Source organism: Coturnix japonica, chromosome 1 (genome assembly GCF_001577835.2).
Source record: "Coturnix japonica isolate 7356 chromosome 1, Coturnix japonica 2.1, whole genome shotgun sequence".
Lineage (NCBI taxonomy): Eukaryota > Metazoa > Chordata > Aves > Galliformes > Phasianidae > Coturnix > Coturnix japonica.
Genome location: NC_029516.1, coordinates 46769816 through 46783700, shown reverse-complemented (window position 1 = coordinate 46783700; position 13885 = coordinate 46769816). Strand labels below are relative to the sequence as shown.

The 13885-nt window shown below is 48.0% G+C and overlaps 1 protein-coding gene across 1 annotated transcript; it reads right to left on the bottom strand.

Moving 5' to 3' along the window:
• Positions 1-2831: 2831 nt before the first annotated feature.
• On the bottom strand, positions 2832-12738 carry MFNG (MFNG O-fucosylpeptide 3-beta-N-acetylglucosaminyltransferase). Its single transcript, XM_015862577.2, has 8 exons — positions 11814-12738; positions 8560-8608; positions 7666-7768; positions 7419-7572; positions 6712-6797; positions 5420-5585; positions 4687-4772; positions 2832-3838 (listed from the first exon to the last, which is right to left on the bottom strand). Exons 1-8 carry the CDS (start codon positions 12159-12161, stop codon positions 3772-3774), a joined length of 1059 nt encoding a protein of 352 aa, XP_015718063.1. The 5' UTR covers positions 12162-12738; the 3' UTR covers positions 2832-3771.
• Positions 12739-13885: the final 1147 nt, after the last annotated feature.

The window sequence follows — 13885 nt, the reverse complement described above, 5'->3', positions numbered from 1 at the left end:
TCCTTCCAGTCTCCTTTCTTCCCATTTCTCACCCTTTGGTTTCTGTTTAATACCCTGTTAGTCTTTGGAAGGCTGCATCTTTTGCAAGAGGCTTGGGGAGGGAGCTGTGGCTGCAGCCTTGGTACAAGCTCAGTAGATCCCATTGCTCCACCGAAATCTGTTTTCCTTCAACAGCAGAGCTGTTAAGAGGAATTGGTACCAGAAAAGCATTATCTAGCATTACTATTCTTCTCTCTTCCCTTCAAGCCTTTAGCAACAATTGCAGTTTCCCACCTATTTCAACTAACTTCTTTTTTCCCCCTGAAGAAAGGATAGTCATTAGCATTTTTTGCCCTGTCAAATTGTGCTTTTCTTGTAAAAATTCTTTGCAGCTCAGGGAAAAGCATATAAAAAAAGTTATTGTTAACATGAAAGCTCCACTTAATACTTTACATTTCAAATACTGTAACTGGCTTTTTCCCCTCCTTCCCCTTTCACTGAATCTTCAGTACACAGCTTAAACATCATTAATAGTATTCGTTGCTATGGTGTTGGGCAGCTGAGGCCTCTGTACTTGAAATCTGGAGCTACACTTAATGTTGTACAACAGCAGGGTCATGCCAGCACCTTTGGCTTTGACCCCATTTTTCCCAGTAAAATAAAAAGACCGTGTTTTCATCCTTTTTAGTTCTTGGGACAGAATTTTTTATTATTATTTTTTTAAACTGCAATGAGAAATGGGAATGTGAGAGAGGGAAAAGGAAAGAAAAAACACAACATTTTAATAGACCCAGTGGAACCCTTTCAAAAAAAACTCTGACTGTTACAATCTGTTACATCAGAAAAATCATGAAGGAGAATTAAAAAAAAAAAAAAAGTAAAATAAAAATAAAATGAAATAAAAAAGATCAGACCATGAAAAGTTTCACATGAGATTGTTTCTCATTTTCCCAAGCAGCTAAACATTTTAATAAACTAGGAAAATGAGACTGTAAAACCACAACATCTGACAGCAAGCCCCAGGGGCAGGAACCATTCCTGAAACTAATTTTAACTCAGGTTTTAACACTGATCAGATTTCAAGAGGAGAATGTCCCCTTAAGCTGTTTCTCTGTTCTTGGAGAAGCCTTGGTTTCTTAAGTTGACTCTGAAAAGCAATTTTCTCCGCAGTGCATTACTGTCACAGGCACATCAGGACCTTTCTGTCATTCATTTCTCTACAGCCCAAGAGATGCCCTGTCCAGACATCTCCTCAGTTCTTCAGATCAGCTGAGGCCAGATTCCAACAAGAGCTTCCAGCTTCTTCACAGGGAATTGAGTCTGCTGTACCAGCCTCTTCTTCCCAGGCACACAAATCGCATTGCGCTTTGGCTGACACTGGGATATCTACAGATAGGACTAGCATTTTCACTGCAAGACTCAATTAATAACATAGCTGTGAGTTGAATGAGGATAAAAGAAAATATCCGGGTAGCGTAGATTTGTAGAACCACAGACTGGTTGGGTTGGAAGGGACCTCAAAGCCCACCCAGTCCCACCCACCCAGTGAGCAGGGATGCCCCCCACCAGCTCAGGCTGATCAGAGCCCATTCCAACCTGGCCTTGAGCACCCCTGGGATGGGGCATCACACCTTCTCTGGCCTGTGCCAGTGCCTCATCACCCTCTGAGTAATGAGTTTCCACCTAACATCTAACCTAAATCTTCCCTATTTTATCTTAAAACCATTCCCCCTTTTACTAACACTATCACATCATGTAAAAAGTTGGTCTACCTCCTGTATATCAGCTCCTTTTATTGCTTCTCGTGGAAGCGTTTTTCATCTTCTGGTTAAGTTCAAACAAAACCATTTGCCCTCTGGGCAGGACTATTTTATGCTGCACCAATTGTCTGATACCTGGGTTGTCTCTATTTTGAGCTCCATGTCTCACATAGCTGCGTGAGATCAGCGCTTTGCACTTCTCCTGGAATGGTCACTGCCATTACGTAGTTCCTGTCACTGCTCAGCATGAATTTCCAGTTCAAAGATGTTGTGCAAGAGAAGAAAGCGGGGTTTATGGCTGCTTCACAAGCTGCCTAAAGCTCACAAGAACGACCAGGCTGGAAAGCAGCTCCACAGGCCCCCTCTTTCTTCTTCATCGGTAATTAAAGTGCTCATTCATTTCTAGGTCCCTCTTTGATGAGGTAGAAGGTCTTTCTGATGCCTTTTCTTTATGCCTTGTGCAAGCTGCATGGGAGATGCTGGTGTCTGAGGGGTGAGATGGGATGGAGAAATGGGGTGACCAGTTTCCAGCATGGTAGAGGCATGGTGATACTCCCCCTTGGCTCTGCCAGCCCACCAGCAGCAGGCTTAGTCAGATCAGCAGCATCAAAGCTGAGCAACTCTTTGGAGAAAGGTCACGTGTCCTTTCAACCAGAGATTACAAGAATCTCTCTCTGATTCCAGCAGTCTGTTCTGAAACACTCTTTAAAGAGAAATACTTGATTGTGGTGCTGCCTGCCATGTAAAACAGCCCCTTTGCCTTCCAGCTTTCCCTGCATCACTCTCCCCCAGCCATTTATTCAAGTGTACAAGCACAAAATGATGCCAAAGTTCATTCCCCATTGAGTGGAATTGTCTAGCTTTCATGGCAGGATCTGTGCTGAGAAAAGGGTTTTACATAAACATGCAAGAAAGCCTGTAGACTATTTGGGCTGGCTCCTTCTCCCTGTTGTCTTTAGCAGGGACAGCAGGAAGGCAGAAAGCTTCTCATAGCATCTGGAAGAAAGAAATGCAGAGATAAAAAGCTCTTTGCCCTGCAGTTTCCATTCCTTCATGACTTAATTTTTTTTGGTCAGGCCACAGAGAAGATTATAAAGCTGTAACCTCTAATCCGCTCCTGAGCGCTCCTTCTCCATCTCTTCCTTTCTCCTCTCTTACAGCCAATTCTAATCCTCTATGTCTCCTCTCTCACAGGTAGGAGTTGGAGTCTAATCTCAGACGACAGGTTGATAATTAGAGCAAAAGATTATCCTGACCCCATATCAAGAAGGTAAAAAGAGAGGAATAATGCAGGGCCATACAAGATCAAGCTTTCAGTGTTCAGAGCAGCAAACATTCTCATCTTCTTCTCTCCTCCTGTGTTCTGCATTTCATACTCTCTCCCTTGTCCCAGCCAAGGAGCGATACTTGATTTCTTACATTTCTTGCCCACCACCCCTGTGATGGCCAAGAGCTGTGTTATTTCAGCACTCATTCAGCACAGAAATGATCACATTTTCCATTTCTGAAGGGAGAGTAGAATCAGAGTTTAACAAGGCAGAGACTCAGCCAAGGGGCTGCAGCTGGGAACAGTAGGAAATGGGAAAAGCCCAGGCACATACAGAGAAAGAAGCCTCAGAGAGGCTGAAGCCAAGGCACACTTCCAGTGGTGTTTGGTCTGGCACTGGGTACCCTGATCCAGCACCTTTCTAATTCAATATAGTGAAACCACAACAAGAAGTGGGTCCCATCTCCACCCACATGCCCAGCAGTCACCACCCAGTCTTTAATCTGTTCAGGGAAGCATGCTGCACTCGTAAGCATCCCAGCACAGATGGGAAGCCCATCCACATGTCCAGCCCATGCACTGTATCCATCTGTACCATCTTCAGTACAGATCTCTTGTCCTGTACCACTGGTACTCAGCAAGGGCCAAAAAGCTCCAAGACCACTGTAGGTAAGGGGAAGCTGGAAGCACCAAGCTTCTTCAGTGCCTCTTCCCCTAGATGTACAAGGTGAAGGGATGTCTCCAGCACCCACTGTAGCTTGGGCATTACCAGCCAACAGCCTGCAGGCACCAGGGGGTATCAGGATAGAGATGGCAGTGGAGGGATCGAAACCTGCAGGGGAAAGAGTGAAGGAACGTCATGTGGCAGTTTTTACTGCAGAACAAGTTGGGGAATGGAGGGTTTCTCTCTTGTGTCACATCCCACATCAGATGCTCACACTGTGTTATGGTTCTCTGGGACTGGCTGCTCATCTTACAAGGGCTTTATTTGGCAAAGCTGAGCAGCCAAGCTTTCCTCCAACACCTGAATCCTGCTATGGACCGTGGAGCCCAACTCATTGCTCACCCTGATCAATTCAGTGAGATGGGGACTGCACCAGACCCTGCTACCCTGCTCTGCAGACGCCCTTTTAGTTGCACAGCTGCTTCCCACCCCTGCTGTCTCCAGCCAGAAGCTTCCTACCCATGTTCTGCAAATAACAACTTCAGGTTTGTTCACTCAAAGCACAGCAAGTAAATCAAAGAGCACTTTTATTTGCAGTCATCCTGAAGCAAACCTTTTTCTTTTCTCCCTTCAATTTTCTCAGCAAAACAAAGAAAGTAAAATAAAGCAGAATTTCCTCTCCTGAGTTTAGAAGAACATTTCAGTTTCTGTCCCAGAGGTAAAAGGTTAGCTTGTTCCTTTTCTGTATGAAATGAATAGCAAAACTTCTGGCTCAGTAACTGTTCAAATAAAATATTATAATACTTATTTTCTTTCCTTTCATCCAAAATGTTTTGCAAAATGTGTGTCTGCAAATATCCTAATGTTGGTGTGACCCTCACCCAGTAAGACCTATGACTTCAAGGCTTTTGTCCCTCACTCCAGACCTCCTGCCCCCTATTTGGCTGCTTGCCCCTGCCACCCTGCTGTCCTACAGCTCAAACCTCAGCAGTGCACTGAGCACTCACACCCCCTACCTTGAGGGATCTTCCTGAGGTGAGAAGGGACCACTGAGTTTGATAACGTTGAGCTTGTTCTCAAAGACACCATAGCTGAGTGTGACCTGAAAAGAGAGGCAGAGAGAAAGGAGCAAGGAGGGTGAGGTGATGTGTTCAGGAATCTGCTTCGAGTGACAAAATCTCCCATTCTTGTTCCATCTCTGCTGGCTTGGCCTCTACCTTCCCATTCTCCTCTTCTCCTTTCCATGATGGAATATTGTAAATGCCCCCAGCCCTAGTGGTAATAAAGGCCAGGCTGAATGGACCTTTGAGCAACCTGATCTAGAGGGAGGTATCTCTGCCTATGGGATGATCTTAAAGGTCCCTTCCAACCCAAACCATTCTATGGTCAACCACGTAAAGTCACCTACACCACTTGTTATATACCCATGCAAGGCAGACATGGTACAAAACCCTTTCCCTACCAGTAAGCAATTCTCCTCATTCTAATACCATGATCCCTCCACGTCCTGCCCCCATCCTCCACTCACTCCCTCTACACATGCTACCCACCACCAATCCGCTGTGATTGGCATCTGTGCTGTAGGCAACATCTGCTCCTTATTGAAAGGAAGCATTTGTTGGCAAAGTATCTTCAAAAGTGCAGACAACTATTTTAGTTCACATCACTGCCACCAACTGGCTACATACCCCCCTTTTTCCACTTCCCCTTCCTCTGAAACATGCCTCTTGTTTTGTTTCAATTGCTCACCTGCTGCGTGAGATGAGAGGTAGGGATGAGCTGCAGATTCTCCAGGTGGGAGTGGAAGAACATGTTGGGCAGCAGCTGCCCACCAACTTTGCACTCAATGATGTAACCTATGGTGCAGTCGTCTGGCAGACGGATGAGCTCTGAGGTGCTCAGGAAGTTCTTGCCACTGGAAGAAAGCAGGGCTGCATGAGTTATGTAAAGGGGCAGGGCTAACACAGGTAACCACTTCACTGAAAATCAGAGTAAGCCTTGAAACAAGGCAAGAAATCTCTTAGTCCTACTGCAAAGATGTGGGAATGTGTTTGCTCTTCAACCATGCACAGCCATGCTGTCCCACCAATTGCTCAGTGCTATCTTTGATAAATAAAATCACAGAGCCATTAATGCTGGAAAGACCAATGAGATCATCCAGTCCAACCATCAACCCATCACCACCATGCCAACTAAACCATGTCCCATGTCATCATCACCACCACAGGCATAGGTTGATGGCTGGTCTGGATGATCTCATTGGTCTTTCCAACACTAACAACTCTATGATTCTATATGTGTCACTTGAATTTTACTCTGTATAACAGATCATTATCCTTTCCAGATCCTGCACAATGAATGTATCAGGGTCTTCATCTAAATCAGTAAAAACTGGACCAGGAGTCACCTGGTGTGGGCCGGGTCTGTCTTTCTGGGTATGCAAAGATTTGGTTAAGGCTGGCGCAGATGATTCCTGTTGATGTTTGAGCATACAGTCTGTAAGATAACCTAGGGCATCCAGAAAAACATCATCACATAGGTTGGGCTAATACATGTCCCCAGGACCTACTGCCGTTCCCTGTGTATCAACCTGAGGAGATGACCAAGGACACTGTAAGCAGCTGAATAGAGTTGAAGGTGGGGGAACAAGAAATTAGATCAGGAAGGAGGCAGAGAAGGTTGGAAAGAGACAGAGCTTAATCTGAGCACCTGCAAAAAGAGCCAGAAAACGCTGAAAGAAAAAGGAAGGAAGGTTGAGGGATAACCAAAAGCTGGAAGGAGCTGGAGATCTGTGTCATCATGTGATAATGTTTACTGATGTGCCTGCTCCTGTCTTTCTTTAATCAGGTGGGAGATCCATGCACTACACCCTTCCTCCAGTCCCACACGCTTTTGGAATTGAAGCGTGTGGCTCTCATCACCCTTCCAAATGTCCCTGCAAACATCACATATGCAAATCCAGATCTGACACTGGCATAAGTTATTGTGTGTCTGTGTTCCTAATCCCAAAGACTCACATACCCAGTGACTGCACAGCTTACCTGGCCCAAGGCATCATCTTCCTTGCCAGCTTGCGACTGATGCAGAACCCAGCTCCTCCTGTGGCAAACCAGAAGCGCACAGATTTCTGGAGAGAAACAGCAGAGCAAATCAATGGCAGAGGCCCAGATGACACCATGCTCCCTGAGCTGGGAATGCTACAAACACAGCTTTGACAGAGAGATAAATAGCCTTATTGTCACCCCCCACCTGCTGCCCAGTAAAAGCACCTGTTGGCAACACAGTCCCAATTCTGATCTCCTCATATGGCTGGGAAGTCAGGATGAGCAAAGGCTGCTAAGATGGCACTCTCAACCAAAGGGAAAAAGAGCCAGCAGGAGCAAGGAGACCACTGGTCAAATCACAGCATGTGTGCTAAGAAAGGTTAACTGGAAACCAGGGCTGTATTGTGCCAGCTGGCCCATTTGGAGCAGCCAAGCTCGTGCAGTGGAAAGTAGGCTGCCCAAGGCAGGCTAATCTCCCTGCATATGGGTACCCAAAGGCACAGCAGAACTGTTAGACATCACCTTCCTTCCTCAAGTGAGATTGGAATGAGTCAACACATGCTACCATATTCAGATGAGACCACTGAGTTTTCAGCTGAGATGTCTTGTTCTTGGGGCTCTTCTCTCATCAGTGTAGAGCTATGGGCAATGAGTCAGAGCATTAAAACCAATCCCCAGCTGTCCCACCCTGCCATAGGCTGTACCGTCTGGTTGTTAGACAGTGTTTCAGAGGCTCGAATGGGCCGGTTCAGGCTGGGTTTCCCAAGATAGACATCCTTCATTGCAGAGTAGGAGGACAGGAGCTTCAGGAGGGCCTCAGGGTTCAGATAGTTGTCATCATCCAAATGGCAGAACCAGCTGAAGAGAGATAGGAGGGAATATACAAGAGATCTGCAGTAAGGAGGTGCCAGCACCCCCAAGAAGTACACTTTCACAGCAGCCCCAACTCACCTCTGGTCACTGAGCAGGAATGCGTCAAACTCCGCAGCCATCTTGCAGGAGAGAGCTGAGTGGCTGTGCTCAGTAGAGCAGTTGGTGAACACCACGTGGCCACCTGTGGGAAGGGAGAAGGCTGTGGCTTAGGGCTCAGCCATACAGACATGGAAAGGACTTCTGGGCAGGAGGGAAGAAGTTTGCCCACAACCAGATTAACTGTGGTCCCTCAGCCCAAGCCTGCTATGACGTTGGCTTCACCTCCCACCTGTTTAACACTTCCCCTCATCAGCCTCAAGACATTCTCTCCCTATAAGCCTTCTTGGAAGGCAGTTCCTTGATTTTATTTTTGCTTCTCCTCTTCACTCATATAGATATCATCATATAAGGGGACTTATAAGAAAAAGATTTACTAGAGTTTGTAATCACAGAATCATTTGAGTTGGAAGGGCCCTTTAAAGGCCATCTAGTCCAACTTCTCTGCAGTGAACAGAGACACCTACAGCTAGATCAGGGTGCTCAGAGTCCCTCCAGTTTGACCTTGAATGTCCAGAGGGATGGGGTATCCACCACCTCTCTCGCAACCTGTTCTAGTGCCTCACTGTCCTTATTGTAAAAAACTTCTTTCTTACATCCAGCCTGAATATCCTCTCTTTTAGTTTGAAACCATTTTCCCTTGTCCTATCCTAGCAGACCCTGCCAAAGAGTGTGTCCTATTCTTTCTTACAGCCCCCATTTAGACACTGAAAGGCTGCTCTCAATTATCCAAATTAGAAGACATTTGGCCTCCAAATGATAAGACAAGGAGCAAGGGTTTTAAACTTGAAGAGTGCAAATTAAATTGTACATAAGAAATTTTTCACAATGAAAGTGATGAGGTGCTAGAACAAGAGAATTCGTGGACATCATTACCCATTCTCCTCTTCAGGGCATCATCTTCTTCATCTGTGAAGACATACGTCTGGGGAGATGAGAAAAGGACATTACCATCGGGCGTTGGAGCTGATGCTTCTACTGCATTTCAGGCACTGGGCAGCAGATGAGAGGAGGGACGGTGGCTACTCTAGTCCTCTCCTTTTCCTCTAAAGCCTCTCCAAACCCTCACAGGCGGTGTATGCAGACCCTTACAACCACCATTACCCCCCATGCCCTCCCACTGCTTCATACTGCTTCCTTCCAGTGGCCTGGAAGGGCCTGGGGAGCTTGCTTTGCTCTTGGATTGTCCTGGAGTCTGATCCCTGCACTGAGCAGAATCAGCATTCCTGTGTCATCCATCACTCCCAGCCAGCATCATCCCTGCTTGCACTGCTTTACTTCCTCCTGAAGCTTTGGAAAGAGGAACAAGAGGGCCTGCAAAACTGAGAGGCTGAATGAGGCCTGGTTTAGGTGTCAATTAGAGAAAAAAGAAAGCACTGTGGGCAAGCAGTGCTCAGGCTGAAAGGAGAACATCTGTTTGTGTGTTAAGTATGCTCAGCCCCCTTCCACTTTCCTGCCTCCTCCTTCTCTTCCTCCACCCCTAGGCTCTCTAATCCCCCTCTGTGCCATTATGTGGCACATCTCCCCCTCTTTGGGTCCAGGCAGGGATCACAGCTCACAGAGAAAAGCTTTCCTCAAGCAGAAAATGAGCTTTCATGAAATCTAAAAGGAGGTGCAAGCCTTAAACAGCCTCTCCACCAGCTGCCTACAGGCTGGTTAAACACTGCACCTGGGCAGGGACAAAAGGAACAAGGCAGATGGACAGCAGCTCCTAGAAGCTGTCATTGCTCTGATGAGACATCCTTGTTTCTACACCGCCCCATATTCACTGAGAGCTTGGATTGGGTGATGTGCCCTGCATCAGCGATGTGTGGGAGATGAAATGATCTGAACACACGAGGAAGGTGATGAAGGGCCCTCCGAGAGCACCCAGTCAAGCAGAGATGGCAGAATGGACAATCTCAAACATGCAAGCTGTGGTGAGTCGGCGAATTCCTCTCCTGTCAAACAGCTGATTGCAAAAACTGAGTGTGCATACAGTCCTACCATGCCTTAGCAAGATAAACCCTCTTAGTTTAAACCACTTTTAAGGTGGTCATGGGACTGGAAGCAATTAGCAAAGACTCAGGTGAAGGAGTCCTGAGTCAGGTGACTGTATCTTAATGTTCAAACAGTGCAGGAATTCCCAGCAGCATGGGACTCCCCTTGCCAGCACATCCAAAGGCAGAAATTTCCACTACAACAAACATTTCATCTTGAGAAAACAATTCTGAAACCACTGAAACTTTCTGACATGTTCCAAAAAATACCAGAAATGTTTCTAGAAATGACTTGCTTACAGTTACAAAACCAACCAGAAATCATGTGCCTAATAAACTTCATATCTCATTGCCTATCTATCTCCTTTCTATTTATGGAAATACTCCGAAGCACTCACATTCCCCTAGATGCAAAGGGGACTGTTTACTTGCAGACACCCGGCATACTCCTGTAGGTATCCAAGGCTCATGGCCACCTTCTCTGACAGGTGGACCAATGGACTCATGGAGCTGCCATTCTACTGAACCTTCCCACTTGCCTTCTGCACCTCATCTTCTCCAACACCATTTCCCCTGCCAGGGGTAGAGGGAAATCACACCAGGAGCAGGCTGGAAGACATCCTTCAGTTCTGGAGCAGAGAAGTGGGAAAAGGTGTTTCATGGGCGCTAGCAGTGACATGGAGCCACTGATGTCCAGTGGGTTGAGCCAACAGCACTCTGTGAACTTAAAGTGCCCATGTGATGGGTTAACGTAATGTTTTGAGGCTTCTTTATTCCATATTGGGAAGTGGCCCAAGCAAGAAAAACAAGAAAAAGGGAATAAATATGTAGAACCTGACAGCCCAGGACCACACTGATCTCCCATATTCACAGAGTATTCCTTCCCCAGGAAAAAACAGCCTCCAAATGCAAGCACATCAACGGGGATAATGGTACAGCTGGGCAGGAAACTATTCCCCTGCTCAGAGAAGAGATTCAAAGTCAATGGTGTGTTCACAACATTGAAAGTATGAAAAAACATTTCAGGGTGGATCATTCCAAGTCTTCATTTCCATTTGGAAATTGGAATTTGTTTATATTACCAAACAAAATGCTGTTTCAGACCAGAAAACTAGACTTATCTCCATCAAAATGTGAAGAGGCCAACAGTGCCAGCAACTTCAAGATGTTGTTCAGCCCAGACAGTCCTCAAAATACTTGTGCTTTGATAAAGCTTTTTCTAGTTAAAATACTTTTCCTTGACAATTTGGCTCCTGCACAGCCTCTCCTAACCATAAAAGATCACATCTGGCCCTGCCTCCTGTTGCAGTCACCTAAACCTGGCCTCTGAGGTCCAGGTTACTTCCTCCAGGAGGGCACAGTGCAGGAACCAGCTCTGAAGCCAGGCTTGGTATCAGGATCATGGCCAGCTGATGAAATATCCACACTGGCTATATTTTTCTGTTGCTGACATTCATGTATTTCTCTTTGCCTCCCCAACCCTACCCTGCCCTCAAGGTCATAAAAAGCCAAAGAAAAACATGGAAAATTGAGCGGGGCTGGGGGAAGGAAAGTTCTCCAAATAACTGTTGGGCTAAGAGAAGAAGTGCATGTAGAAGAGGAAGCAGGGTCTCTCAGATGCCTAGGACAGACAGGAGAGGAAGCGTGCCTGAAATAGGCCGTGATTTCCTGTGACTACCACAGCAGCACCAGAAAGTGGAAAATCACCCTTACCCAGAAAACCCTGCACCGCTTCAAGCGCTCTCCTACCCAAAACCTCCGCCCCCGCCTCCCTTCTGCGTATAGGCCTGAAGTCATCTTGTTACATGCAGGCAGAGGCAAAAGGAAAAGAAACCCTTTGGGGACAGCCACAGGACTTGTTTTGTTCTTGAGGAGCAACTTGGTGAGGGGGAAGAACACAGAGCCACCCAGGAGCAGAGCAGCACAGCTCCATACCCTGCAAACTCATTATCAGGAGAGGTTGTGGAATGTCTGTTCTGCCTATCTGGGGTGTCCAGGGCAGTCTGTGGTGTTAGACATAATGAAAGAAAATCCCCTCCATCTCAAGCCAAAGGAGTTGGGGTTACGTTAGGTGATGATGATGCTTGCTAAGAGCACTCATAAAATCATAGAATCATGTACACTCTCTGTAGCCCAAGTCCACATGCTTACCTGCTCTCTTGCCCGGGATATCCACGTGTCCAAGAGCAGCTCCATTCTGCTCTGGTGAAATCTCTTGGTGGTCTTCACAGCTATGAAAACATCCCCGAGGGTCAGGTTTCCTTTAGTCTTGTATTCGTCCAGAGAACGGACTTGCAGGTCCTTCTGCCCAGTCCCACCACCTCCCTTGGCTTCCTCTGGGCTCTTGTGTGTTTGTTGCTCTGGATTCTCCAGCATCCACTCCCCGAACCCTGGGTACCCTGAGGTTTCCTGAGCCCCACGGTGCCGTACAGAGAGGAGAGCCACACCAACCAGAAAGACTGCAGCTCCGGAAAGACCTCGTATGAGCCGACGACCCATGGCTTCCAGATAGCCCAGGCAAGGACAGCTTCAGCCAGCCCGTACCTCCATGTGAATCTCTCTGCTCTTCTGCAAGCCTTTAGAAGGGTGAGATGAACTGAGAGCAAGGTATGAGTAGGATGTGGCCAAGAATTTGGATAGATTAAGAACAGAAAGATAAAGCAAGGGGAATTTCCACAGACCGAAGGCGCTGATCATCCAGCAAAATGGGGACAAGTGATGGGAAAACACTCCGAAGTGACTGGTGGGTGGCTGGTAGAGGTTGTCAAAGGGACAGCAAGAATTCTTGCTCCTGGTTGTGAGGATGAGAGTCCTAGGATGGAGGCGGAAGGGTCAGGAGAGGAGATCAGAGCCAGTGGTGGGGTGTCCGGACAAAGACATCACTTCTTCAGAAGACAGCAGCCAGTGTATCCAAGCCATGGGCTCATGGGGCTGGAGCAGGGCTGTGGGAAGGGGCTGCCTGGCCGTCCACCTGCTCCCTCTGTGTGGCTGGGTCCCTGCCAGCCCCCGGTCCCGCCTCCGGGCATGGGGCGGAGCGCCAGCCCCCGGGGGAGGAAGAGGATGGAGGGGGGAGGATGAGAGGGGGCAGCCCACAGGCTGAATGCGGATTGGCTTCATCTACTGCGCCGGGTCCCCTGGCTGAGAGCACTCCTAGGTGACGAGCAGCTGATGGGGAAGGACAAACCTGTTGCTTGTTGTCCTCTTCCCCCGTGAAAGCCCAGCCCCTGCGGTATGGGAGGGCACAAGCCCTGTGCAGCGTTTCGCTGCTACAAGGTCATAGGGAATAGATGCAGTTTCAGGTCAACAAGATCTCACTAGTCTCTGACCCCCACGTCTGACACTTACTTCCCCAAACCACAGCGCCAACCCACTCACTTTTGAAAGCACCTTTCCCATTGCCCCCTGCCCCCCAGTGCATGGACCACTGCGTTTGGGGAGTGTGGACTGCCCCAAGCCACTTCTGGGTCAGCCACCTTCAGGCTACTCCAGCAAGCACCTGAGGGGCAAAGAGATGTAACAAGCCCTGGATGGGGCTGGAGCACACCCCCACCCCAGACTCGGTAGAGAAGCAAGTAAGGGAACAGCAGGATGACAGCGTTCCACATAAAAATCAGAGCGCATCCTTAGGGAGCTGCAAGCTGTGGGCATCGAGTCAAAGCACAGCAAAAGAATAGCAAGAAAAGGGTGAAAAGGGGGTGAGCAGGGAGAGACATGGCTCCCTGGGTGTGCCACGTGACAAAGACCTTCTCCATCGCACCTCCGATTCTGGGTGGTTATAAAAGGAGGCCAGGGCAGGATCAACTGACAGGTTACTCAGAGGAGCTGTGGGTGCCCCATACCTGGAGGTGCTCAAGGCCAGGTTGGATGGGCAGCCTCACCTGGTGGGTGACAGCCCTGGTTGGGGCTGGGTGGGCTTCAAGGTCCCTTCCAACTCAAGCCATCCTATGATTCTATGGCTCCCAAGCACCCTGCAGCACTGCCATCCCTGGCTCAGGAGGTCTTCTGGGAAAGAAAGGGGTACACAGGTAGAGGTTCCCCAAAAGAGCCCACTGAGGGCTGCCAGGGCGACCCAAACCACCTTGTGCAAAGGTGCTGTGTTAAGCAGCAGAGCAGGTTCTACCCAACCAAGTGAAAACCCAAACATGCCCAAAGCTAGAGGTGACCCCAAGCTGCCTCAGCTCTGCTTAGAACAGCATGGGGAAGGGCTGGTGGCCTCCTTCAGT

Bases quoted from the DNA above. Each gene is read 5' to 3' on its own strand.
- MFNG (XM_015862577.2), bottom strand. From the start codon at position 12,161: ATGGGTCGTCGGCTCATACGAGGTCTTTCCGGAGCTGCAGTCTTTCTG. The intron at 8,609-11,813 runs GTAAGCATGTGG...TCATCTCCCCAG, and splicing joins TATCCCGGGCAAGAGAGCAG to ACGTATGTCTTCACAGATGA. The intron at 7,769-8,559 runs GTAATGATGTCC...CCCTTCCCACAG, and splicing joins TGCCCTGAAGAGGAGAATGG to GTGGCCACGTGGTGTTCACC.